This window comes from Nesoenas mayeri (genome assembly GCF_963082525.1).
Source record: "Nesoenas mayeri genome assembly, chromosome: 21".
Taxonomy (NCBI): Eukaryota; Metazoa; Chordata; class Aves; order Columbiformes; family Columbidae; genus Nesoenas; species Nesoenas mayeri.
The window spans coordinates 5,751,455-5,776,705 of record NC_137571.1 but is presented as its reverse complement, the minus strand read 5'-3'; the positions used below and the strand labels follow the sequence as shown (position 1 = coordinate 5,776,705).

The window sequence follows — 25,251 nt, the reverse complement described above, 5'->3', positions numbered from 1 at the left end:
GCTGCTGGAACTGGGCGCTGGGCTGCCAGCCCACGGGTTGGCAGTGGTAAGGGACGTTTCCACCTCCATTCTCCTGGTCCCCCGTGCCAGCTGAGCCGGGGAGCTGCGAGAATTGGGCTCAAGGGACTGGGGAATGGTGACCCCCGGACTGCTGAGGTTTCTTGTAGGTTCAGGTGTGTGCGTTCCCTTGGAGATGGATGAGGGGGTGTTCAGGTGATGCAGTTTGGGTTTGCAGGGGTGTCTTATAATAAAATGAATTAAAATAGGATAATACCGACAGAAGCAAAGGTTGCACGGCATGACAGCCATGGAGCCTTTGCTCTCCTGCACAGGGGTTGGCAGGTGCCAGTGCAAAAAATCCTGTTACCCGCGGGTCCGTGGGTGTGGGGCAGGGTTTACCGTGCTGTTTGTGGTGGTCGGCTTTACGCTGAGATCCTGCCGGGACCCAGCACTTGCAGTAAAACCTCTGCCTGGAGTGTTCTCCAGTTTGAATGATTTTGTCCAAAGTCCACCCGCGACCCTGAAGCAGATGAGCTCCTGACTGCCCCATCACCCATCCCTGCCATGGGGCCGGGGCTGTGGAGGCTGGGAGAGAGGGTGGCAGCAGCACGGCGGGCCTGGGAACGCTGTGACATGCCTGGAAACCACCCTGGAAAAAAGGCTGGTTTCAGCTGGATCAGCTCCCCAGCCCCGGCGCTGCGAGAGCAGCAGCTCCACCCTGAGGGACGCGGGCCGGGGTGCAGCAGCACCCGCACCAGGGTGCAGGGGCACGGGGGTGACCCCTGAGCACAGCCCAAACGAGCTGGCTATGCCAGCGTGGTCAGGTAGTGGCAGAGCAGAGCGTAAACTCCACATTTCCATCACCCAGGCTAGGCTTAGGCAGGCACAGTGCTTCTCTGCTGCGCTGCTGCCATGAGGCTGCAGTGAACACTAGAGCTGGGGCCAGGTCAGCTCCCCGAGCCTGTCGGGATGGACCCGCAGAGGGACAGTGGGGACACACAGCTAAGAGAGGTAGGGATGCCTTCCCTGGGGTTGTGCAAGGGTGACTTGTCACCTCCCGAGGATGGACATGCCCATCTTTGCCTGAGCCCCTGGCAGACGCACACACAGCCTTCAGCCGTGCCCACCAGCAACAGCCTCCAAGCGCCATCCCCTGGGACTGTGGCTTCCCACATGCCCTGTGCAGCGGATGGCATGGGCTGCTGCAGGATGTCCCCATTGCAAACCACGCGAGCTCTGCAGGGCTCACTGCTGTGCCCCCCTGTCCTGGGGTGCAGGTTGATATAACCCCTCAAAACCACAGAACTTTTGTCCCTGACTGACATTCAGTGAGTCATGGAACTGTAGAAGGCTCCAAGCTATGTGAAGTTGTACATAATAGAAATAGGTTTGATTCTTCGGTGACTACAGCTAATTCCCAGGGCAGCTCCCCGGTGTGCAGTACCGGAGCTGTGCGTGCTGGGATGGCTCTGGTGCAGCTTCAGACGCTGCTCTGCGTTTGGGAGAAGCAGCGCACCCCAGGCTGCAGCCTGCTGCCCAGCTTCTCTGCTTCCCTTTGCTCCCCCCCAACATGCCACCCCCTGCGCAAGTGGGGAGAGCAATGGAAATACCCCAGTAAAAAACTTCCTGATGTTTTACAATGCTGGAGCACAAGCGCTCCCGGAGCGGGGCCTGTGGCACTGCTAATCGCAGCGTTACTCGGAGCAGCTGCTGTGCCGGGCACCGCGCAGGGTGGGCACGGAGCTGGTGCTGAGCGGGGCTGGTGCTGGTGGAGGGGCCCGTGCTGCTGCGGCGCGGCCCCGGAGCGACTCCCCGCAGGCAGGAGCCTCTTCTCGGCTCTCCCCCATGAGCGGGTCACAGCACGGCTCTGCAGACCCGGGGAATGCAGTGCAGAAGCTGGTGGAAGGAGTCAGACCTCAACAATGCTGCGGAGAACTCTGCTGCCAGATTGGGGTTTATTATTTTATTTTTTCAGCGAAGTTTATGGGTTAGGGATTTTGGCACTCGGATAGAATATCAAATGAAGACCTTCTGGTTCAGAAATTTGACTTAATGCAGCCTTCTTTTATTGCTTCAAGGATTAGGCAGAACAAAGTGGCTCTGCATGTGCATGGGCAGAGATGTTTGCTGCTGGAGGCACGTGAGACACCCCGTGGCAGCCGCGACAACCTAGCCATGCATGGGACCTTCTTCCACGGAGGCTTTCACAGCACTCTCATGTAGCATTAGCGCTGTTTCTGCTTTGCCGACAGCAAAACCCCCCTGAGAAAGACAGCAAGAGACTTTCCCAAAGAGAATGAGTGCCCCCAACCCCAATACTTGAGGCACGGTGCCGTGGGGCTGGCAGGGCAGGCAGGAGCTTTGCCCGTGGGGTCACCTGGCACAGGGCACCGGGTTCAGGGAGCAGCAGCACCACAGGCACATCTTTGTGTGCCTGTAAAATAGGAGTAACGGTGCCACAGGGCTGAGAGAGCTGCCTGGGGCACCCGGGCGGACAGGTGTTTGGTATGGCTGGTCCTGCAGCACCGCAGTTTGCAGTGCCAGGTTTGTGCCGTGGCAGCCGCGCAGCTGGCACTGAGCTGCCCTTCCGTGCTCGCTCTTTGCTGAGGCTGGCTCTGGCGATGCTCCCTGACCACGGCTGGACGAGGGTCCCGCCCCATGTGCCTGCAGGCACTCGCCTCCCCGTCTGGTTCCTGACACCCGCGTCTCCTGGCAGCACCAGGGAGCGAGGGACGATGTTCACTTGGGGGCTGGCTGGTCCCACTCCCTCCACGGGCAGGGGAGCTGTGCAGCCACACCTGGGGCCGGAGCGCTGGATGTCTTGGGCGAGCGCTGCCTGCCGGAGAGTTTTGCCAAGGGAGGGCAAGGCATGCAGCAAGAAAACGGTGTGTGTGGGCTCCTGCTTGTTTGAAAGATGCCTCTTCTCCTGCTGGTATATCCCACCTGGTGCCATTCAGCCGCACTGCAATAGCAGCTCAGCCACTCCTGGGACAGGGCTGGACTAGAGGGGGTGCAGGAGGCTGTGCCAGCATCGCCCCATCCTACTGCTGCTCGACACTGGCCCGGTGAGCCCCTAAACAGACTCCCAAGGTGAAATTCAGTTTTTGTATCTAGTTCCAGGGCCTGGATCCCTAAATTCCCCTGCACATGTAGCCACCAGCTACCTGACAGTTCCGGGGGTTCATTCCTCCTGCTGCTGGAACTGGACTTTGTCCTGAGTCCAGCCCTTGCACAAGCATCTGGTCCTTCTCTCCCAGGCTCAGTAAACCTTTGGAGAGCCCGTTTACATTACGGATAGCCTGATACATTCAGCAAGAGGCAATATATCAGCAATTTAGTTATTGTGGATTAGGTCTTGAATATCCTGGGGATATAATGTTGGTCTTTCTCACCTTGTGTGTAGGAGGACTAATGGTAAATTATCTGGATGGTTTACATTTTCTGGTTTGTATTGGAGCTCCCAAGGACCAATTTATCCTGATTGAATTGCAAACAAGGCTTACTGTCATCTCAGATGCAGGGGCCAGGTCTCTCCATCAATTAATTCAGAGCAATTCAGGTTACCCCAAATTCTTCCTGTCGATGGGATAATGGCATAAATCCTACTAATGTTTAGACTGGAAATTGTTTGCAGCAACCTGAGCTTGACTGATAGCTGCAACAGCAGGAAGAACCATAATTTGTGTCCTGAGGTGAGGGTGGGAAGAGCTGGAAGCCTGGCCCTTCTGCTGCAGCCGGTGCTGGTGGGCATGCTGCAGGCACTTGCAGGGACGTTTTGAGATGGCGACAGTGCCTTTTCAGCATCCAGGATGCCAGTAGCTTTCCTGTGCTGAGCAAGAGCTGTGGCCAGAGGCCTAGGCTCAATTTGGGCTAGAAAGCAAGGAAACGAGGAGGAAAAGTGTGTGCTTGTCTGGTCTGTGCTCACGGCCCCAAGGTTTTCCATGGCACTTCCCTGCCCTTGTGCTGAACAAGCCCTGAGGGATGGGGTATGTGGCGGCAGCACAAGCTTCACACTGGCTCTTGGCACGCTGGGGCTGTGTTTGCTGCCGAAGAACGTCCCTTGCTGCTGTCCCCTCACCGAGGGGACTTTGCTAAACTGGGAGTGTTGTGTAAACACTGCAGGACGCAGAGCAGGTTCAGCATGTGCTTCCTGTGAATGCGTTTCACCTGCAAACCTGCTGTGATTGAAAATGAGGGGCAGCCAGATGGGGCGGCCCCACCGTGTTCCCTCCAGCACAGCTGGTGCTCAGCGCTAATCTGGGGAGAGTTTGCGCTGTGCTGCACTGACGCTGCCCCATGCAAACCAGCCAGCATCCCTGGGGTCCTCCGGCTGAGCCGTGCATTGCCATACCATACTGTGCATTGCCATACTGTGCCGTGCCATCTGTCCGGAGGGGAGCCCCGCGCTCTGCCCAGGTCCCTGCACATCAGCGTGGTGCAGAGGGCGCTCGGGTGGGATCCCTCTGTACAGCTCTCTGATCCGGTAAACACTCCCAACAGCCCAGCTTAAGCACTTGACAGTGTTTATAAAGCTGCTTGCAGCAAACAGACTTGGAAGTGCAGAACAAGTTGGTGTTTACACAAGCGACTAATTATTTATTTGAAACTCCTGTGGATGAGCTGTGTGCTGTAACGACAAGCACATGGGGAGCGCTGTGCTCCTGCCCTAGCAGCTCGACAGAGCCGCAGCAGGGACAGGGGAGAAAGTTCAAAGCCATCAGGGCAGGAGGATGACGGCAGCATTTGATGGCCTTTGGGCCTCGCTGCCATATGTGAGCCAAAGCTGCCGTGAGGCATCTGTGCCGGGACACATCTTGGTGTCAAGGAACAAGCTTCTACAAGGCCCAGCAGCACCTGGGTTACATCTGCAGCAGCAACTCAGGATGCTGCCAGCCCACTGTGCTGCCATGGGCAGCCCTCTCTGGTCAGGTATTTTGCTGCTGTAGCCGTAACCAGCCTACAGCTGGGCTGGAACAGGGGAGCTACTCCAGCCAATGGCCCCTCGGTAGGTCCCCCAGCCCATGTTGGGCATGGGGGAGCCGGCACCCTGGGGACCACGTCCATCCCGCAGGCAGCACACGGGCTGTGGCCGGGCTTCCTTCCAGCACCATCGCCACCGGCCATTTGGGGCATTGGTGATTGCACAGTGATTATAAAGGGATTAAAACCCTTTTCTGTTTCATTTGATTTCACAGGGTGAATGTTGTCGCCTTTATTCCCACACAACAGCAGCCAGTGGGGGGCTTTGCCAGCTGCAGAGGGATGATCGTGACCCTGCCCGGCAGTGCCGGAGCTCTGGGTGCAGCCCGGAGGTGGCTGTTCCTGCACAGCAGCTCGGCAGGAGCGGGGGCTCAGCGTCTCCTGGGCTGGCCGCACCGCAGCCCTGCACCCTGGGCTGCCATGGGCAATTTCCCACTGCTCTGGACTTTCTTTGCTCTCCAAGAAGTCCTTGCAGAGCAGTTGGTGTGTCACCCAGCCTGTCCTCCTGGCATAGCCATCTCATGGTCCTGTCCCACCACGCATGTTGGGCAACTCACAGCTGCCGCTTGGCGAGGGCAGAGCGGCACCGACAGCCACGCTGGCTGCTCTACCCTGGGCAGCCCTGGCGGCGCAGCTCCCACGCTCGGTGCTGCCTCTGCCCACGCAGGCAGCGCTGACCCTTCCCTGCCGCTCCGGGGGAACGGGAGCTGGGAGGTTTGGAAATTCCCTCTGAGCAGAAACGCAGCATTTTGGGCAGCTCACAGGACGATCCCGCCCCGTCCCCAGACAGCCCTGTTGCCAGCTTGAGACTGCAGGCTCGCTCTCTGCTCCTCCACCGGCCCCAGAGATGCCCACTTGATGGGAAACATCTTGTGCGCTTGGCATCCGCAGAGGCCATCTGCTATGTGAGGAGGGGCAGCCGAGGGGGACTGGCACCATTTTAAACAACTTTCAGCTATAACCGTGTGCAGCATCGGCAGATGGCAAAGCTGCGTTAGGCGTTCCGATGTGTCTCACTGTTATTAAGCAATGCAGTGTCTCGGGGATGAGCTTGGAGGGAGATTCATCCTGCACCCCCTGTGTGCCGCTCCCCCGGTTCTCCCCACGATTTCCATGCTCTGCCGACGCCGTGCTGAGCCCAGCCGATACGGGAGCAATGTCGACCGGCGAGTTAATCTGTTCTCTTCTTCCTTTGCAGTTCCTGCGAGCACATTTGGAACCTGCCAGCAGCTAACGCTCGCTGCCGGAGCCCCAGATGGGACTAGAGCCCAGCTCCTGCGCTCCTCACGGGGATGAAGGTAGAGCCATGTTACCTGCTACCTAAGCTCGCTGTCGCTGCTGTAGTGTGTGGATATGGTCCCGTACCAGGCTTTGCGCACAGACTCTCAGCTCTGATCCAGCCCGAGACGTTCTAGCGGCAGCAGAGGGATCCCCAGCTGTGGATCGGCTCCTCCAACCACCCTGCCACGGAGGGGCCGCAGCGCTGGAGCGTTACTATGCAGCTTGGACTGTTTGTGGTGGTGGTTTTTCTAAGCTCAATGGATCTAACAGGCAGCAGCAAAGTGGTGAAGGGCAAGAGGCAAAGACGAAGTATGTATGAAACGCTTTTCTTCTCTACTTCTTCTTGCGATGCTTTGCGCGGATGGTGAATGTGTTTGCCAACACAGAATGCAGGGCAGAGCCTGGGGTGACGTTCAGCACTCCCCCGGTCCCTGTCACATGTGGAGATGTGTGGTGCCCTGTCCCGTGGGATCTGCCGCAGCCTTGAGCCGCCGGCGATCACCTCGGCAGCTGTCCCCGCTAACCCCACAGGCAGGGACAGGCAGGGACGGGAGGGACGTGGGGGACCCGGGGTGCATGGGGGGTTTATTCTCCCTCCAGCCTGGCCGGTCCTCGGCCGGTCCCAGCCCGGGGCTCACGCAGGGCAGCCGGGCTGAACCGGCACCAGAGCAGTCCCATGGGTTGGCCCTCATTTCTGTACACTGGTTTTAGAACTGTTTTACATTAAAACTGCTTTAAATTAAATTATATTAAAATGATGTTGTATTAAAACTGGGGTTGCTGAGCCCTGTGAGAACAGTGAAAACTTGACGTTGTGGCTAATGCCATAAAGCGCAATTTCCCGCGAGGGCCAGGTTTATCCTTTGTTACGGACGCAGGGCACTGGGGCTCAGTGCTGTGGGATGGACAGGGCTGGATCCCTGGGGGTCCCTGCAAATGCCAAGGAGATCCCAGTCCAGACCCAGCAAACCTCCTGACACCGGGTGCAGAGGGTCTGGGGGGCTGGGGACCCCTCTGTGTTCTGTGTCACCGCCCAAGGCTGCGGCAGCCGCTGGTCCTGCAGACCCAGCGCTGGGGCTGCGATGGGGGAGCTGCCGGGGTCTCAGGTCACTGCGGAGGGGGAGGAAAGTTTTCTTACCTCTCAGTCTGGCATATGAACACTGTGATGCTTTTGAAGTGTAGTAAACACAGTATTCAAAAGAATACTTTTTAAAATACACAGCTTTTCTATAAACAAGGACGCTGCTTGCATAATAAACTAATAAAAATAACCTGCATTCTAGCCTGCAAAGAATGCTATTGGTTTCAAAACAAGCAGCATTTTCTATGATAATTAAAAGCAGAAAACTCTCAAGACATGGGATTGAGTATTTTTCTTGGACTGAATTTAGGAGCTGAGGACACATCTCTATTTTGGGGGCAGTGAAACCTCCTGCACTGCCAGATACAGTCAACATGAGCGAGGTCAGGGTGAGATCTAGCTGGGGATGCAGCCGGGCTGGAGGTGCAGTGCAGAATCAGTCAGAGGGTTTTGCTCCGGCACCGCACAGCTCCATCCCGGCTCATCCGGCAGTGTGCCCACGGCTCAGGACGTCGGGCACCGGGCTGTGCAGGGGCGGTGCCACGAGCCACGGTGAGGGTGTCAGTGCAGCGGGACCCCAGCCCTTGGAGTCGCCATCTGTGCCCGTCCCGCCCGTGATGTCGGTGTTGTGGGGCTGGGGCTGGGGCGTACAGAGCCCCACGGCACAGCTGGGCGCCAACCGCTGCCTCTCTTGCTCTTGCAGTCAGCACCGAGCTGAGCCAGGGCTGTGCCAGAGGCTGCGACCTGTGCTCTGAGTTCAACGGGTGCCTGAGATGTTCCCCCAAACTCTTCATCCTTCTGGAGAGGAATGATATCCGGCAAATTGGGATTTGCCTGCCATCTTGTCCACTGGGATACTTCGGCCTTCGCAACACAGACATGAACAAGTGCATCAGTGAGTAGGGGGCGGGAGGGAGCGGGCAGAACGAGGACAGGAAGGGGAGAAGGCAGTGCCGGCCAGGGCAGCCATCTCCCCAGGGAATAACCCCATCATTTGTGCTGGTGATGGCCAAGGCACCCCGAGTGCCCAGCCTGGGGCTGCGTCTTTCAGCCAGAGCACCAGAAAGAAACTGGACATGGAAAAATGCGATCACTTCCCTGGCAGCTTGACGCAAACCACCCTCGTGGCCAGATTTCCATCTAACCCCAGCCCTTCGCAGCCCGTACTGGAGCTGCAGCTGGAGCAGTGGATATGGGACTTTATTCTTTGCACTGTCCCCCTTTGGCTGACTGATCCTCAAGTTGAACACCAGCCCAAACCTTTTCCATGCTGCCCAATTCCAATCTGGCAGCAGCTGCTGTTGGCCACGGGAGCTGCAGCACAGCAGCTCTGGCCTGTACCAGGGGACAGCACAGAAAACTGACTCTATCTGAGCAGCACAGCCAGGGCTGGCAGGACACTGACTTGCCCTGGCTGTTGGCAGAGCCCCTGGAGCCAGGAGCAAACGCCAGTTAGCAGTCACAAGCTTCCTGAGGCTTTTGCTCACCTCGGGTTACGTGACGTTTTGTTTTTTGTGTGTTTTGTATTTCCCCAGAATGCAAAATTGAGAACTGTGAGTCCTGTTTCAGTCGAAACTTTTGCACAAAATGTAAGGAAGGTTTGTATTTGCACAAAGGGAGATGTTACGTCACATGCCCCGAAGGCTACTCTGCTGCCAACGGCACCATGGAGTGCAGCAGTCCTGGTAAGTGATGCTCGGGCACCTTCCACTGAGCTTTCTGTGCATCGGTGGTTGTGCCTGGTCGCATGTATTGCTACAGTTTGGCTTGGAAGATAAAATGAGCCCCTCAGAGATGGCAGCTCATCGGACCCGTGTCGGGTGGGTGACGGTGCAGGCCAGATCCAGCCCTTCAGGGGGCAGAGCCCTCTGGGAAGCAGCCGAGATGGGGAGCAGCACCCCAGCATTGCTGCTGCCTGTCTGGGCTGTGACTCAGAGTCTGTGCAGTGTGCCAAGCAAGGGGGTGCCCCGGAAACTGTGGAAGCTGCTGGGGAAACACACGTACCCATCCAGCCCAAAGTAGAGGAGAGGTGTGCAAGGGCTCCAGGAATCCTGAGACAGCAACGGACAAACGAGAGTCACTGCTGGCCTCTCTTGTTATCTGGCAGCACAATGTGAAATGAGTGAGTGGGGGCCCTGGGGGCCCTGCTCCAAGAAGAGGAAGCTCTGTGGTTTCAAGAAGGGCAACGAGGAGCGAACGCGGCAGATTCTGCAGGCTCCCTCTGGAGACGTGTCCCTGTGTCCCGCCACCACGGAGCTGCGACGATGCACCGTGCAGAAGAACCAGTGCCCCGAAGGTGAGCAGGCGTGGAGTATCTCACCATCCCTCCCCAGCACCCTTTATTTGTCAGACACAAGCATTCAGCCCATTGTCCAATGTCACAAATGCGCTGCTCATCTCACTCCCCCTCTGCAGTGTGGGGAACACAATGGGATGGCAGCAAGAGACCCTGGGTGGAAGCGGCACAGACCCCAGGGGTCATACCCAGCACAGACCCAGGGGTCATACCCAGCACGGCCGGTCGTGTGTCCCATGAGCTGTCAGATATTTTAGCTCCTTCCCTGGGCAGAAAGCAGCAAGGATCTGAGCAGCAAAGGTGCACACCTGTGCGCTGCGGTGGTGGGAGCCGTCTTCTCCTCCACCTGAGCGCTTAGGTCTGTGTTTTTCCCAGGAATTAGGGTGTCTTCAAGATGAACGGTGGTTTGGTCATCCTCTCATGGGATGGACAAGGATTGCAGCTGGGTTGAGTGTTTGAAGGAAACCGGTTCTGAGCAGTAGCTAACACCGCAGGGATTAAAGAGCCGGGCATGGGGAGGCAGACACAGCCGATCTGCTCCGCTGATGCACCCGGCAGCCCGCGTTAGCTAAGGGGCTTGGTATGCAGCCGCAGAGCAATGCAAGTGTTAACACTTCTGCTGGAGACTGACAATTACACAGCTAAATCCAGATTTGCTCCTTCTTCCCTGTTTATATCTAGGCAAGAGCTCGCAATGCAAAGCTCAGCCTGGCAGATGGGTGGCTCGGGGGCACCCCTGTGCGGGGAGGGTGCAGGCCCCTGGGCCACCCCCAGCGGCAAAGGGCCATGGGCCAGCTCGTTCTGCTAGAGAGCCTCACCGTGCCCCTTTGCTTTCCTGCAGGGAAAAGGAAGAAAAAGGAAGAGCAAGGAAAGCAAGACAATGCGAATGGGAACAGAAATCGGAAAGACACCAAAGACGCTAAGTCTGGCACCAAGAGGAGAAAGAGCAAACAGAGAGGGGCCGCGGTCCCCGTGACGTCCACCAGCCCTGCCCAGTAGCTGCCCCTTTTCGTCACCTGATGGCAAGACTTCATTGCTGCTATGTATATGAAAGCTTTAATGAACCAGAGCACTGCTACACAACACGTACACATGTCCAGAAAGACAGACATATACTCCCAGACCGACCCACAGACCCAACGGAAACCACATACACAATATTTAAGGAGGCTGCAGACGCGCGCGCTGCCCGGGAGCGCGGAAGGACGCTGCCGAGGAGCGGGACGGAGCGAAGCCCGGCTCCCCGGGGCTCGCGGGGACGCTGCGGGGACGCTGCGGGGAGCAGAGGTGCGGGGGGAGTCCGCCAAGGACCCAGACGCGAGACTTCATGACCAAAGGCCTCAACTCGAGACCGGCCCCAGCACTGGTGCAGCAAGCGGGACGAGACTGGACCCGCACGGCCGCTCTGCCCAACGGGGACCTGGACTCGCATAAAGGCAGCGGCCTCTTTCTCTTCTCCCCACCCTTTATTTTGTGTTTTAAGCTGTATGACTTTATCATTGCGAATACATGTTAAACGTTTGTGGTAAGAGGTCAGTGGTATCTGCCCTGAATCTGCTTCAAAGAGTTATTTCAAATTAAAAAAACAACAAAAAAAAACCAAATCAAAATGACAACCAGCTTCCTGAGTGTGTGGTTCGTGCCTTGGCCCCTATGGAGGCTGGTGTCCCACAGGACAAAGACTCTCTGGTAGAAGGGAAACCCACCAAAGCTTTAAGGAAAGCCTAGAAAACATTGCCAGCTGCCCTGCAGCCACAAACCGGCCGTCCTGCGCTCGCGGGCCCCAGCCGTGCTCCGCAGAGCCCCCCGAGGAATTCCCACTGAAGGATCCAGTTAACACGCAGCAGATTGAGAAAACGAGAGGTTACAACAAACCGCAGGTTGCCGAAATGTTGTGACTCTGCTTGTACAGTCACGGCTGCGGGACCCATCCTGGGCTGGGGACACACTCGTCGGTGGTCCGGACACCCCCAGCGTGGGGCAGGGGGGGCGGGCGGGAGGGGACAGCGCCGCTGGGGCTTTGCAGAGGAGAAGCAAACTGTTCGGTTTGGTAGAAACCGCTGGTCTGCGTGCCGTGCTACCGGCTGCGGTTGCCTGGGTTCCAAATGAGCTGCTCTGCGAGAGCCGACACCAGGGCAGAGGCACTGGGACGAGGAGCCCGCGGGACACAGACCTGGTGAGACCGTGCGGTTACACGAGTGCTGCATCTGTACAGAGGGCTTTGCCCTCAGCACCGTCACGAGGTGGCATACAGCTCCGTTTCCCTTACGTTTTGAAGTGTGCTTCCTCGATACAAACACGTGCAGATGTTTAATTCCTCTGAAGTTCAGCAAAAGCCTCTGGTCCAGGGGGACAGAGCTGGGGAGGTGCGGGGGCTCCCAGAGATGCGCCCAGGGGGATCAGGGACGTGCTGCTGGAGCTCCCAGCTCCCCTGGTAAGGTGATGGGCAGGGAGAAGCTCACCCCAAAGCTAAACCTGGAGAATACGATCTCTGCCACACTTGCTCTGCTCCATGGTTTGGAGGGCACGGGAGGCAGCGAACATGCGGGGACACCTGCGCGGAGCCCCCTGCTCGCCCCAGGGGTTGCCAGCCTGTGTCTGCCTGTCCTGGTCACCTCCTGGCACCCACCGAGGACTTGGCTCCACAAGGGACCCTGAAAACCCTCCTTAGCCTGGTGGCTTTGCAGCCGGTTGGGCTCGGGCTGGGATGGGGGAGCCGCACGGTTGTTTCGGCTGCGGAGCTGCCCCAAGCTCTCCGTGACTGCCCCGCTGGCAGCAGAACCTTTCAGCCCATCATCCACTTTGTGATTAAGTAAACAAGAAGCCGTTATATCTTTTAAAGGGGATTCCATTTCAGCACAATGATAAATGACCAGCATACCAGGCAGAGAGAGAAAGAGGTTCTTAAAAGTCACCCCTTGAGTTGTTTATGGATCATGTTCAGACGATTCCTGAAAGCCTCCCAGCTGAAAGATCAGATCTCACTTTATTTTCCAGCCTCAGCCAGCCCGTGAGATAAGTATTTGGGTTGTGCCACGGCGTTGCATGTAATCAGAACCATTTTTCCCTTCCGTTTTTCAGCAGCGATAACCAGTAACCCTTTCGTGAGCCTCAGCTTGTGAATTCAGAACCGATTCGTCCTCGTTCCCCCGCACAGCAGCTCAGCCCCGGTCCCGCACCCTCGGGGGCGCTGGGGGTTTGTACCCGGAGCTCCGATCACCAGCGGGATCCCCAGTGGTAACTCACGGCAGTATTAGCACAACTATTTCCAAACTATAATAAATCAACACAAACCCAACAAGCTTCTTTCTGCTGTAGCCTTTTCCAGTCTGTCTTCCTTTTTCACAGCAGAATGGGAAGAGAAAGGAGAAGGGCAAAGGAAAGTTTAAAACGCAGCATTTTTCGGTATGCGCGATTTAAAAATTAAATCGGGTTAGAAAAAATAGGAGGAAAATATTTTTTAAAATAACATTTATTTTTATTTTTAATCAGCACCCAAGCTGTGCTTGTTCCCATCCCAGAGAGCTGGTTTATCTATGAATTTAGACACATTTTGCCCCTGACCAATGTGATTTACATGCCGAGCTCAACAGCCCAAGCCAGAGGTTTCCCCAGACAAGCTGATGCCACCTCAACTCAATGCACGTGAACAGTCTCTTTCAGCCCAAATAAAACCTGTCGTGGCGTTCTCTCCATGGTATCGCTGTAAAATACGCTTCTTTGAACAAATAAATAAACACATAGGTTTGCTGAACAAGCTTTGTTTGCTTCGTTCGTCAAAACTGGAGTCAAATCCCAACCAGCCAAAATGTTGGGAAGCAAGAACCTTTCTCCCCAGTGACCCAGCTGGGGGGTAATTCATCCCATGTAATGGGAAACAAAGGGCAAGGAATAATCTGTTGAACAGCTCGTAGTCGTGGGTTCGGAACTGTTTAATTTTGATCTCATTTGCTGGGATTTAGGAGCTAAGGCAGACAAATTTCGCCAAACACAGGCTGGCTGTATGATGTTCTTATCCTCTCTGTGTAATATAAATCTGTATTTTTCATCAGCTGCAGTCAAGCTAAATGTGTGCACACATACTCCTCAAACAATAATTTACTAGCTTTCTGCCCCCATGGAGATAGAGGCAATGTATATACTTTTTAGCTCATGTTTATGTTAAAGTGATTTCTCACTCAGAAGAAATCTCAGCTTTGATGAAAGGAAATCGAGTAGGATAGTGAGACAGGTTATCCCTAGCACTATTATTTGGATTACATTGTCTGAGAACATTCAAAACGATATTTTATATATATTTACAGATTTTAACAAGTCAATAGTGTTCACAAAGAGAGATGTTAGGCATAACATTAAAAAACCCCACCTCTATTAAAATTACAGGAATACCAGCTGTATTTAACCAGTCACCATAAATAAATCGTGAGAGAAGAGCAAGATGGCTGGCGGTGCCTTCCTCCTCTTAAATAAAGCAAAGTAGCTCAATACCACACTGAAAGTGCTCCGAGTACAAGTCCAGTCTTGTTCTGAAGTCTTGGAAATCTATTTTTCCTTCATTTAATTGACAAAATCTGTAGATCATACAAAGAAGGCAGTCCCTGCCAAAAATCAGACATCACTAGTTCTTAATAATACAATGGGAATAACCTCTTAGAACATATGTAATTATGGTGATGAGTCACTCTGACAGCATCACGGAACCACATTCACTGGGATTTTGACAAGGAAGAGGCCACATACAATTCAAAATTATTTGATTTCAGGCTCATTTTGTCAATGGGGCCGAGGCCGTTTGGCAGATCTGATGGACGCGGCATCTGTCACTGTCCTGTCCGGCACACGGGACGGACAACGGCCCGTTAAAAATGGAAAGAGGAGGATGCATCAATAGCAGATGAAAAGCTTGTGAGTCACACAGCAACAAAAATTATACTAGAGTAAAAATCTGACTCGTATGTTATCAGATACACAAGTAAACAACCCCGGCTACAGAGACACTGCAAGATGAACATGAACCGCCAGCCCCAGCCATGGAGCTTTGGGCAGGAAAAGCCTGCGAGGAGCTTTTATTTATGAATTTATTCCAGTTTGAATGCAACTCCCAGACATTATCAGCGTGATCTTTTCTTAAGATGGAAAATAGGGGATTGTGGCCCGCTCGGGCTCACCGCGGGCGAGGCCAGGCAGTCGTGCCGAGACCTCCCCGGTGAAGCTTTAACGTGGGAACAACAATTAACTCGGACGCGTTTGCAATAGGAATTCTCCACGACGTAACCTCATCTCTGAAGCGAGCGATTTCTGCTCTTTCACAGAAAGAGGCAGCAATTGTCTGGATGCACTCCAAGGTATCTTGCTAACAATAAAAAGAGTGTTTTCTTAAGGAAAAGGAAGAAAGAGTGGGGGAGAACAGAGCAAGTATTACTCAACTATTTAGTCTAAAAATGTGAAAATCAAAAGGATCTTCTGACAGATTGATATCAACTCTAATAGAAAACACACTTGTCCTGGGAAAACTCTTCAACATGAGCCTCGAGTCTGATAGCTTAAACAATTATCTGCAATTTGGAATTAATTTTTCATGCCCACATCAATGTGTATTTTTTGAATGCCCAAGGCATAGATAATTCTATTAAGAGAAAAAATGGAAATTGTAGGCTTAACCAAAACAGACTGAAAATTGAAGAGTGCCATCTTACAAAACATCGCACAAGCCTTGACTCATTAGGGCTTCATTGTACGCCCGGGACTATGCACTACCTAAAAGCGAAATGCTGAAAATCATTAAAAGAACAAAACCTCAGCATCTCTGTTATTGTTCTGGGTTGAGAAAAGCATTAGCAGAACTAGAAGGAAATTGAACAAGCTCTGAATGCTCTGCTGCTAATGAGCGCTTAGAGACGATGGGCGAGAGCTCCGTTTGGGGGATGATTCCCCGATGTGCTGGGCAGTTCCACCCCAGCCCGATCTCTGGTATAAATTAACACGGTTTCAGTGGAGCTTTGTTAATCCCCCCAAGGTGAGAATCTTTCCAATGGCTGTTAAAATCCGGCACTAACGTGAACATAGGCTTTGTCTTTAGACATATAATTTGACTTAGGTTTCCGCACTGTCCACGCAATTCTCTACATGCATAGAAAAACGCCAGTGTTGTAATTTCTAATTTTAAAAAGTCACAGCTGGTAAAACAGGGGAAAAAAAACAGGGCCCGATGATTCTAATTGTGTGTCTGGAACAACCAGCGGTCACGGACAATGGCGGCGCCGGGGCCAGCGCCTGCTCGCTGCGGCCTTGGAACGGGCCGGCGGTGCCCAGGGTGGGAACCGGCCCCGGATCACACGCTGCGAACGGGCCGGGGGGGACCGGGGAACCGGGGAACCGGGGAACGGGGGGAAGCGGGGAAACTGGGGCACCGGGGCGGCGGGGCCAGGCCGGCCCCATGCGTTGCCATGGCGACCGGGGGGGGCTACACGTGGTTGTCAGGGCAACCTGATGCGCCTGCGCCGCTTAGCCGGAAGTGCGTAATCCCGCCGAGCCGCACGCCGGAAGCGTTTGTGCCGCCGCTTCCTGGCTGGTGCGGTGTGTGTGGCGGAGCGGCCTCTGCGTTCTCCCGGTTGTCCCCGTTTTCCCGGTTCTCCTCGACCCGGCCCCGCTCGGCACGATGGTGAAGCCACGCTACAAAGGCCGCAGCACCATCAACCCCTCCCGCGCCAGCACCAATCCCGGTTCGTGCGGGGGTCGCGGGCCTGCTCTGGCCGGGCCGAGCTGAGCTGTACCGGGCCTGCCCTGACTGTCTTGTCTCCGCAGATCGCGTCGGGGGCGCGGGAGGAAACAACATGCGGGACCGAGCCACCATCCGCCGCCTCAACATGTACCGGCAGAAGGAGCGCCGGTGAGCGCGGGTGCAGGCGGCTCTGTGCACCCGGTTTCCCTTCGGGGCCGCGCAGGGAGCGAGTTGCTGGGCACAGACCGGCAGCTTGGCCTCTGGTGCCGGTGTGTTCAGCCCCTTTTGCCGCAGGGCAGCCCCGGGAGCCACCGCGGGGCTCCCGCTGCAGGGGAAGGGGCTCTGGGGGTCCCTGGGTGGTGTGGAGGTGGGGCTGGGGTGGGTGCTCCTGCTGCGGCGAACAGCAGCGCTGCTTCCAGAGGAAGGGGCTTTGGGGGTCCCTGCGTGGTGTGGAGGTGGGGCTGGGGTGGGTGCTCCTGCTGCGGCAAACAGCAGCGCTGCTTCCAGAGGAAGGAGCCCTGGGGGTCTCTGAGCGGTGTGGAGGGGCTGCTGGTCCCATGAATGGAAGCCCTGGGGGTGGGTGCTCTGGGGGCACTGACTCGGGTGCTCGTTTCTCCCATAGGAACAAACACGGCAAAGTGATTAAGCCTCTGCAGTACCAGTCAACGGTGGCACCGGGCACAGTGGCAAGAGTGGAACCAAATATTAAATGGTTTGGTGAGTTTTGGGGTTTTTCCCCCTCAACTTTCCGACTCCGCAAACTTAAAAACTGTTGAACGTTGTGTGTTCGTTTCTGAATTGTGGTCGCAGTTCTGTGTGGGACAGAATAGTTTAAAAATCTTCTTTAAGTGGTGTGAAGGAAAGGGGTTGGCTTGTTTATGCCAGTTTGGGGGCTGTCTTAAGTAAAATCCTATTATTTTGTCACTGTTTTATTCCAGATAGAATATTAATAATACTCCATAATTAATTAATATTAATATTACTCCAGATAGAGTATTACTATTTTATTAGTGTAGCTGGGGTCTCTGAAGCCATTAAGCTGAGGAGTGATAAGGTGCAATATTTGTTTTGACACACAGGAAATACTCGTGTGATCAAGCAATCGTCCCTGCAGAAGTTTCAAGAAGAGATGGAAACAGTCATGAAAGATCCTTACAAAGTTGTCATGAAGCAGAGAAAGTTGCCGATGTCCCTTTTCTATGATCGGATTAAACCTCACGTGAGTGCTGCGGTGGTTTTTATCTTGAATGGGCAATTCTTGTGCATGCAGCCTCTCATTTTTTGTACACCTAGTTGTAGTTATTACCAAGTTTCTTTCCTGATATCTGAACTATTATTTTGGGCCCTCGCTAGCTATTTTTTCACATGGAAGCTTTCCAGGTTTATGTCATAAAAATATTACCTAAATTAAGGAGAAAGTTATAAGAAACTAAAATGCACATTACAAAAACAAATAACTTCTTTCAGCAATGAATTGGATGCAGTTCCAGGAAAAGCTGGCATTCATTACAGGCTTTAAAGTCTACAGTCTTGATTGTAATTACCCCTGACAAAAATCTGCGAATTTGTCGAGAATGGTGCACTTGTTAGAAAAATAAGAAATGATCAAAGATAGCAGCTAAATTTTCATCATTGTACCTTTAATTACATTTGACATAATTTATGCTGAGGGAACTGGAGCGTAGTTCTCTGGCAAGTGCAATGTGTTTTGTTGCTTGTTAAATATCCACTGTTATGTTTCTCAAAGATTAAGCTGGAAAACTCAAACATTGTTAGGAAAGTGCCTGTAACTCTTGTCACAGGTTGCAGGGTTGTGAGGAGCTAAGGTCTTGTTCACCATGTCGTGAGAGATGGGGAAAAAACAGCACTTGTGGGTTTTTTTACCAACCTGTTTTTCCTTAGACCTCCAGGGTTCACATTCTTGACACAGAAACATTTGAAACGACGTTTGGCCCCAAAGCGCAGAGGAAAAGGCCAAATCTCTCTGCCAGCGACGTGCAGTCCCTGGTGGAAAATGCCGAAGCCTCCTCGGGATCGTACGATCAGAGCAAGGACCGAGACCTGGTGACGGAAGACACTGGTGTAAGGTAAACAGAAAGGAAGTTATGCATTGTTTGAATTCAGAAAAGCCACCTTTGTTTTCAAATAAGCACTTAGTACATCCATCGATGCTCTTACTGTACGAGGAGTAAGGAAATTGAAATTAGCTGAATTTGGAAATTGTTTTGTCCCTGTGTATTTAACCCAACTTGCTTCCGTGGGACCCTTCTGTCTTTATTCCTAATTCATTTTCTGTTGCGCATCAGAATATTTCCAAGCTCACATTTTGGGTTGGGTGGGGAAATGAGCAGTGGGCAGATGGGAGAATTGTGTGTTTGGTGGGTTCTTTCTGCAGCCATAACCTGTTATTGTGGGTGCTGATGTCTCTGTAATCCGCTTCCAGGGATGAAGCGCAAGAGGAAATATTTAAGAAGGGGCAGTCCAAGAGAATCTGGGGTGAGCTCTACAAGGTGAGCAGCAGCGTCAGGTCTGTCTTCCAGCCTTTGTGAAGTTAGGTGCTTCAGCACAGCATTTGGAAATCCTGTACAGTAATACTCAGAAAAGCTCTGAAAACCATTTATTGCTCCATTGGGGAGCTTTGGTACAATTGAATTTGCTGTAAAGTTTCTTGGAAACATTCAGTGACTTTTTTCAGGCAGAGATGTCCTGAGTTTGTCACTCCCTCTCCTTTCCCGTCAACCCTGTTGAATGGACTGACTAGGAACCGCGCAGCCTTTTCCTGGTACTGACCCGGAACGTAAACGGGAACCGAGAACAGTCACTGTAGAAGGGAGCAGAGATTAATGTTCAAATTTCTGCCTGACTCAGCTTGGTTCTTCAGCTCTTATCCACTGGAACAAACATCCATCTATGGTCTAGGGATGGACTGGCAGAGTGAAGGTGTTGGCTTCACCACAGATAAACCAGTCAGAGAGTCTTTAGTTTCTTTAGGCTAAAAAGGGTTGTCTTTGGGAGGTGCTGTGCCTCAGTTCCCTGTGAGTCACCTTGCCTGCTAGAAAAATGGAAACTGAAAAGGAATGAGGGTTGTAAGAGCAGTTTCTGTGCTCCCCATGACTGTTAGGTGTGCGCTTGCTTGAGCTTTTGCTCAAGCTACATTTCTGAATGTAGCTTGCAACCTTTTCACTTGGATTTTAAAGCGCTGGGAACAATAGAGCAAAACAGATTTCAGTAAGATGCTGCCAAAAGTGCAGGAAATAGCTGTGAAACAAGTGCACTAAATGACAGCTCCCTGCTGTAGCTGCTTCGCGGGTTAACAGCAGGTTCCTGCCTGGTCTGCGTTTCATATTGATCCAGAAAACACACTTTATGTCGTGATCCTTTATGAAAAGGCAGAACTGAATTGCTGCGGGATGGATGGCGAGCATTGTTTTTGTCTACTGAAGCAGTTGATTTTCCCATTCGGGTGCAGCTTTTTTCCTTTCCTGAGCGCTACGAGCAATTCCTGGTGCACACGAACAGATCAGAGCTGCTCAGCTCTCCAGCCTGACTGGGGTGGGTTTGGGAAGGGAGCGTATGGAGGGTCAGTGCATGTTGCTCTGAGCTTCTCTAGTCCGTGGGGATCTAACAGTTGTTTGTGAAGGATACGAGGTTTTTAAATTAGTGCTGTAGTTTAGAAAATTACTGGTTTTCATTTTGAAGGTATAGATGTCTTGCTTTCTGTAAAATCCTTTCCTTCTGCACATTTGTTTTTTAGGTGATAGACTCATCAGATGTTGTTGTTCAAGTTCTTGACGCCAGGGATCCCATGGGCACTCGCTCCCCTCACGTGGAATCTTACCTTAAAAAGGAGAAACACTGGAAACATCTCATTTTTGTCCTGAACAAATGTGATCTTGTTCCTACCTGGGCTACTGTAAGCACAGTCCTGCCTGTTATTCCTCGGGCCTTCTTTGTTCCTTTTGTAGCCTCTGCTTTAATTCTGTTGCCAGTCCTCATGCTGTCTCAAAGGGCGTAATGTAACTGGAGCAATGGGAGCTCTCTGCTTGCCTGCTGTAAAAGTAACAATTACAATGTAAATCTGTCCAAGTTTGGCTGAGTTGGGCAACACTCGCCAGCCACAAATTCTCTACTTCCTCTGTCTGGATTAACAGTTCAGCTGATGTCTCCAGAGTATGCTAAATGTTAGTCCGCTTAAGATCCATATCCACCACAGCTGGTTTGCTTTAAATTGCTAAACTAATTAGCTTTAGCTAGCAGTGAAGGCGTTTTTGGGAAATTGTTTGTCTCTTATAAAAACAATGCTCAGTGCTTTTAGCGTTGGGTTGGTGAAATGCTTCAAAGGTTGTTACATAGCAATTTTCATAGATGGTTACATCCGTGACCAAAGTGAAGACGCTGTGTACTTGTGCTCGGAAGCAGATTGTTTTGGCGCCTCTGCAGCGCAGGATCGCTCACCGCGTCCTGTTTTCCTCCACAGAAGCGCTGGGTTGCTGTCCTCTCCCAAGAGTACCCAACACTTGCTTTTCACGCCAGCCTCACGAACCCTTTTGGCAAAGGTGCTTTCATACAGCTCCTAAGGCAGTTTGGAAAGGTACAGAACAATTTGGGGGGGTTGTAGTGTTGTTTATTGGGGAGTGTTTAGCGTGGATTGGTTTATTTTGTTAGTGTTTGGGGCTCCCTGTGCTTTCCTATGGCCGTTCTATTAGCAAAGGACTCCTCAATAAAGTTCCCTTCCTTGGAGAGAAAATGTTCCTTCAAATATCTTCAAAATGTTTGTCAGACTGAGGAGATCCAGAAGAAGTGGGTCTGACCATCCGCCTTTCTCTGTGTGGTGTTGAAAAAATGTGTTGTTTCTTAACAGTTACATTCTGACAAGAAACAGATCAGCGTGGGTTTCATCGGTTACCCAAACGTTGGCAAAAGCTCCGTGATCAATACATTACGGTCTAAGAAGGTCTGCAATGTGGCCCCTATCGCAGGTGAAACAAAGGTAGGAAGAGATCCCTACGTTAAAGATAAAAATTAGCTATGTGAGTGTATTGTCAAAGGCAGAACCCACGTAAAATGAGCTCAGTGACATTCCCAAGCACTTGTACTGTGCAGGCACTGTGACCTGTGCTCTGCTGCTGGGAGCTGAACGCTCAGCTGTCCTGGCTCAGTGTCTGTGCTTTCCCAAATCGAATGATCGGGTATATTTGTGCTCTCAGGCTCTGCTCGTGCTGGTTTTCTAATGCTGTTCTTCAAGAACGTGACGGTAAATGTGAAGACAAAGTTACAGGAGTCTTCTTTATTAGCTTGTATATTTTACTTCTAGATGTCACTAAAGAATGGTAGAAGAGGAAAACCAGAGAATATCAGAGTTTGTCATAATGGTAGTTTCCTCACCTTGGTCCCGTGAGTTAGTAGTTTGATGGAAAGCCGTAAGGAAGGCATTGGCTGACACAGAATGAGCAAGGTGCAGTACATCTTGGCCAGCTCACAAAAATGCCAAGTTGTATTGTGTTTCTGTGCGTTAATACCAACTTTCTAAGGTAATTCCTGTGTATTAGAACAATATTGTTCGTGGCAGGAGGTGACACAGGGAACTCTGGATCTCTTTCAGGTGTGGCAATACATCACCTTGATGCGGCGGATTTTTCTCATCGACTGCCCAGGTGTAGTTTATCCATCTGGAGACTCGGAGACAGACATTGTGCTGAAGGGAGTGGTACGTAGCTGCACTAAACGCTGGAAAATATTTGCTGTTGTCTATGTGGCGGGTTCAAAGGAATGAACGCACACTTTGCAAAGACTTTGATACTCTACTGTTCATTTTCAGGTTCAAGTTGAAAAGATTAAGAGCCCTGAAGATCACATTAGTGCTGTGCTGGAAAGAGCCAAGCCAGAGTACATCAGGAAGACGTACAAAATTGATTCCTGGAACGATACTGAAGACTTCCTTGAGAAACTTGCTGCTAGGACTGGGAAACTGCTCAAGGTGTGACAGCTTTCTGCATTTGCGGGCTGGAAGAGCCTGTGGCCTGTTACTGAACATGGGAAATGTGACTGTTTCTGTTGCTTACAGGTAACAGAAAGGTGGTGTGTCCTGCAAACGTGGACATAAATTGTTACTGGGTTCTTTCAGGGTGGTGAACCTGACACACAAACTGTGAGCAAGATGGTTCTCAATGACTGGCAGAGAGGCAGAATTCCATTCTTTGTGAAGCCACCGAATGCAGAAACAGGTCCCCAGGTAAGAACGTGGTGCTCATGCCTCTTCTCATGTATTATTCAGTTTTCCTAATAGTATTCACTGTTGTTTTTTTCCTGGAGAGCCGTGTAACTTGGGCAGTGCACATCTTGGGTGCTGCCCAAGTCTGGTGATTCAGGTACACTCGGATTTGGCGAGGATTAGGTAGCAATGTTATTCACAGAGATGTCTGAGCCATTTTGCAAGCATCTCATCTTACTTTTTTTCCAGAGATAAAGTGGCGATCGCTCTCGGAGATGCTGGGACAGATTTTGTGGTTAATGTATCCATTGCACTCTTTGTTGTAGCCTACTGCGTTGGAAGTAGCTGTGACATCAAGCCAAGACAATAATGAGGAGAAAACCCCAGAGTCAGTAGCAGCAAGTGTGGAGCCAGCAGAACAGAAGAATAATACAAACACCGAAATGAGGCAGCTCATGTCACACGTTCGGCAGGACTTTGGGAAGATTAACGTGGCACCTGAGTTCTCAGAAGAAGACCTGGTTCCTGTGGATGTGCCAGGCTTTGATGAAACGGACAATGATTCTGCTGGAGAGGAGGAGCAGGAAGAGGAGAAAGAGGAAAATGAGCCACATGAGGATTCAGTGGCGGAGGAGTCGGAGTTGGCGGTGCCAGCTGCCAGGGAGAGCTCTAAGACAGTTCTTAAGGCTTTGGAGGAGAAGATTGCAAAATACAAAAAATTTCTGGATAAAGCCAAAGCCAAGAGATTCTCGGCAATAAGGTATCTGAACCCGTTCGGTGGCTCGCGGGTATCCCACAGCAGGGAAACAGCGTTAATGTGGCTCTGCTGCCATTTCCCTCCATCCCTGGCTTGCGTGACTGGTTCCTTTGTGTTGCCACACACCAGTTGCCACGGCTTACCTACTTAAGCCGTAGGTATTTGAACTTTGGTTAAGCAGCAGTTTGGTTTTGAAACATTATTCCAAGAAGTCCTATTTGCCATCATAATTGAAAATGTTTCCAGTTTTGGAAAGCTGCCTCTTAAGCTTTGGATTAGAAATCTGTTGGCACTCTGGGTAGCAATATCATAAAATCATCAAATCCCAGGTTGGAAGGGATCACAAGGATCACCTGGCCCAACCTTTCTTGACAAAAGCCTGGTCTAGACAAGCTGGCCCAGCACCCTTAAGTGTCCAATGTTGAGGAATCAACCGCTTCCCTGGGGAGGTTGTTCCAATGGCTGATATTACAACATTCTTTTTTTGCTTATTTTGTAGAATCCCTAAGCAGCTGACTGAAAAAGTGTTTGCGAAATCCATGCAGAAGTCTGAGGAACCCAAGGAAACTGAAGTTGGAGGTAAAACAAGATTAGTAGATGTTCTTCATTTACATTTAGAAATCCTGTAAGCAACAGAAGAGAGGGAGTTAAGGGAAGAAGCGTTCCTTAGCTCCTGATTGCAAGAGTTTTTTCGCCCCAGAGCTGTTTAAATCTTTCTATAGCTCACCTAAGGGCTGCCTGATGGCCTTGCTGGAGCCTTTCTGTAGAACCTCTGTCTGTACGATAAGTCACATCCCTCTCGTAGCAAATTAAGATGTTGTGTTTCCAAAAGAATGGCACTGAGGATGGGTTGCAGTCTGAGCAGCTTCCGTCCCACACGGTGTAATGTTACACAAAGGGAGCGGAAGGGGTTTACAACATTATAAAAGCTACTGGGCTACAGGTTTTACTGTGGTGACGTCAAGAATCTGTGGTTCTGGTTTCCATAGTAAGTGTGATTAAACGCAAAATCGTGTGGGAGAGCCCTATTCTGACAAGACTATGAAATTCTTCTGGGCTTTGGGGCTTTGAGCAACTGGCTTCTCGAAAGCGGTTTGTAGTAATAGCCAGTGATTCTCTGGTAAGAAACTTGTGGGTTTGTTTGGTAGAAGCTGTTAAAATACGACCAAAGGAATGCTTTGCTGAAGTAGATAGGATGGTCAAGCCAGTCTTAAGTTTGGCACGCTGTTTTGGAAGATGCCCGAGTATGTGATCTCTGCTGTTAGCAGGCAGCACAGAGAAGAAAAGAAAAAGGAAAGCAGAAGAGGAAGATGATGATGATGATGATGACCACTCGGGTAAACAGCCTTGCAAGAAGCTTACATCCAAAGAAGTGAGTGTGGTTCTTGGGCAATGGGACAGTTTGGAACTAGGTGGGCAGTGGGTGGATTCCATATTGATGTCCATATACACACATCAGTAACGTTTTGTTTCAAATTATTTTACTTAAAGCATGTGGAATGCAAAGTGAACAACATTAAATAATGCAAACAAATTCAGGCTGTGGATACTGAGGATTTACTAATGCGTTTTGTGTGTATTTGCAGAGGAGACGAGCTGAGAGGCAACAGCGCTCCAAGAAAGTCGGAGTCCGGTATTATGAAACTCACAACGTGAAAAATAAGAATAAGAACAAGAAAAAAACTGGCTTGGAGGGACAAAGATCAAAGCACAAAAAATACAAACACAGGCAGTAACTGCTTATTCTATTAAATTTTACATAAAACAGCTCTAGCATGCAGTGGCTTTTTTTAATATAAAACTTGCAGTTCCCATTCAAAGCCTGGTTTGACTTGTCTTGTTCCCAGGAGTAGCATCTCCCTCTTTGTTTCTGCATCATCTGAAAGTCCTTTATGCAACTGGAGATGATGGTATTTCCACATTG

At 51.6% G+C, this 25,251-nt stretch overlaps 2 protein-coding genes across 4 annotated transcripts; both read left to right on the top strand.

Moving 5' to 3' along the window:
* Positions 1-6,476: 6,476 nt before the first annotated feature.
* RSPO1 (R-spondin 1) lies at positions 6,477-10,637 on the top strand (the record flags this gene model as incomplete). The annotated part of the gene is made up of 5 exons (XM_080357444.1): positions 6,477-6,570; positions 8,046-8,237; positions 8,878-9,027; positions 9,450-9,638; positions 10,480-10,637. The coding sequence occupies 5 exons, from the start codon at positions 6,477-6,479 to the stop codon at positions 10,635-10,637; spliced, it is 783 nt and encodes a 260-aa protein (XP_080213570.1).
* A 5,563-nt stretch (positions 10,638-16,200) lies between these two features.
* Positions 16,201-25,063, top strand: GNL2 (G protein nucleolar 2; the record flags this gene model as incomplete). 3 transcript variants are annotated; one of them, XM_080357428.1, is made up of 16 exons in its annotated part: positions 16,201-16,360; positions 16,443-16,527; positions 16,982-17,076; positions 17,439-17,578; positions 18,262-18,446; positions 18,803-18,869; positions 20,114-20,272; positions 20,837-20,950; positions 21,221-21,349; positions 21,962-22,066; positions 22,178-22,336; positions 22,484-22,591; positions 22,897-23,330; positions 23,827-23,906; positions 24,596-24,699; positions 24,914-25,063. In XM_080357428.1, the coding sequence occupies exons 1-16, from the start codon at positions 16,297-16,299 to the stop codon at positions 25,061-25,063; spliced, it is 2,178 nt and encodes a 725-aa protein (XP_080213554.1). In that variant the 5' UTR covers positions 16,201-16,296. The 3 variants fall into 3 exon arrangements, with proteins under 3 accessions (XP_080213554.1, XP_080213553.1, XP_080213555.1); XM_080357427.1 differs by having other exon boundaries at positions 24,593-24,699; XM_080357429.1 differs by lacking the exons at positions 16,201-16,360; positions 16,443-16,527 and having other exon boundaries at positions 18,270-18,446; positions 24,593-24,699.
* Positions 25,064-25,251: the final 188 nt, after the last annotated feature.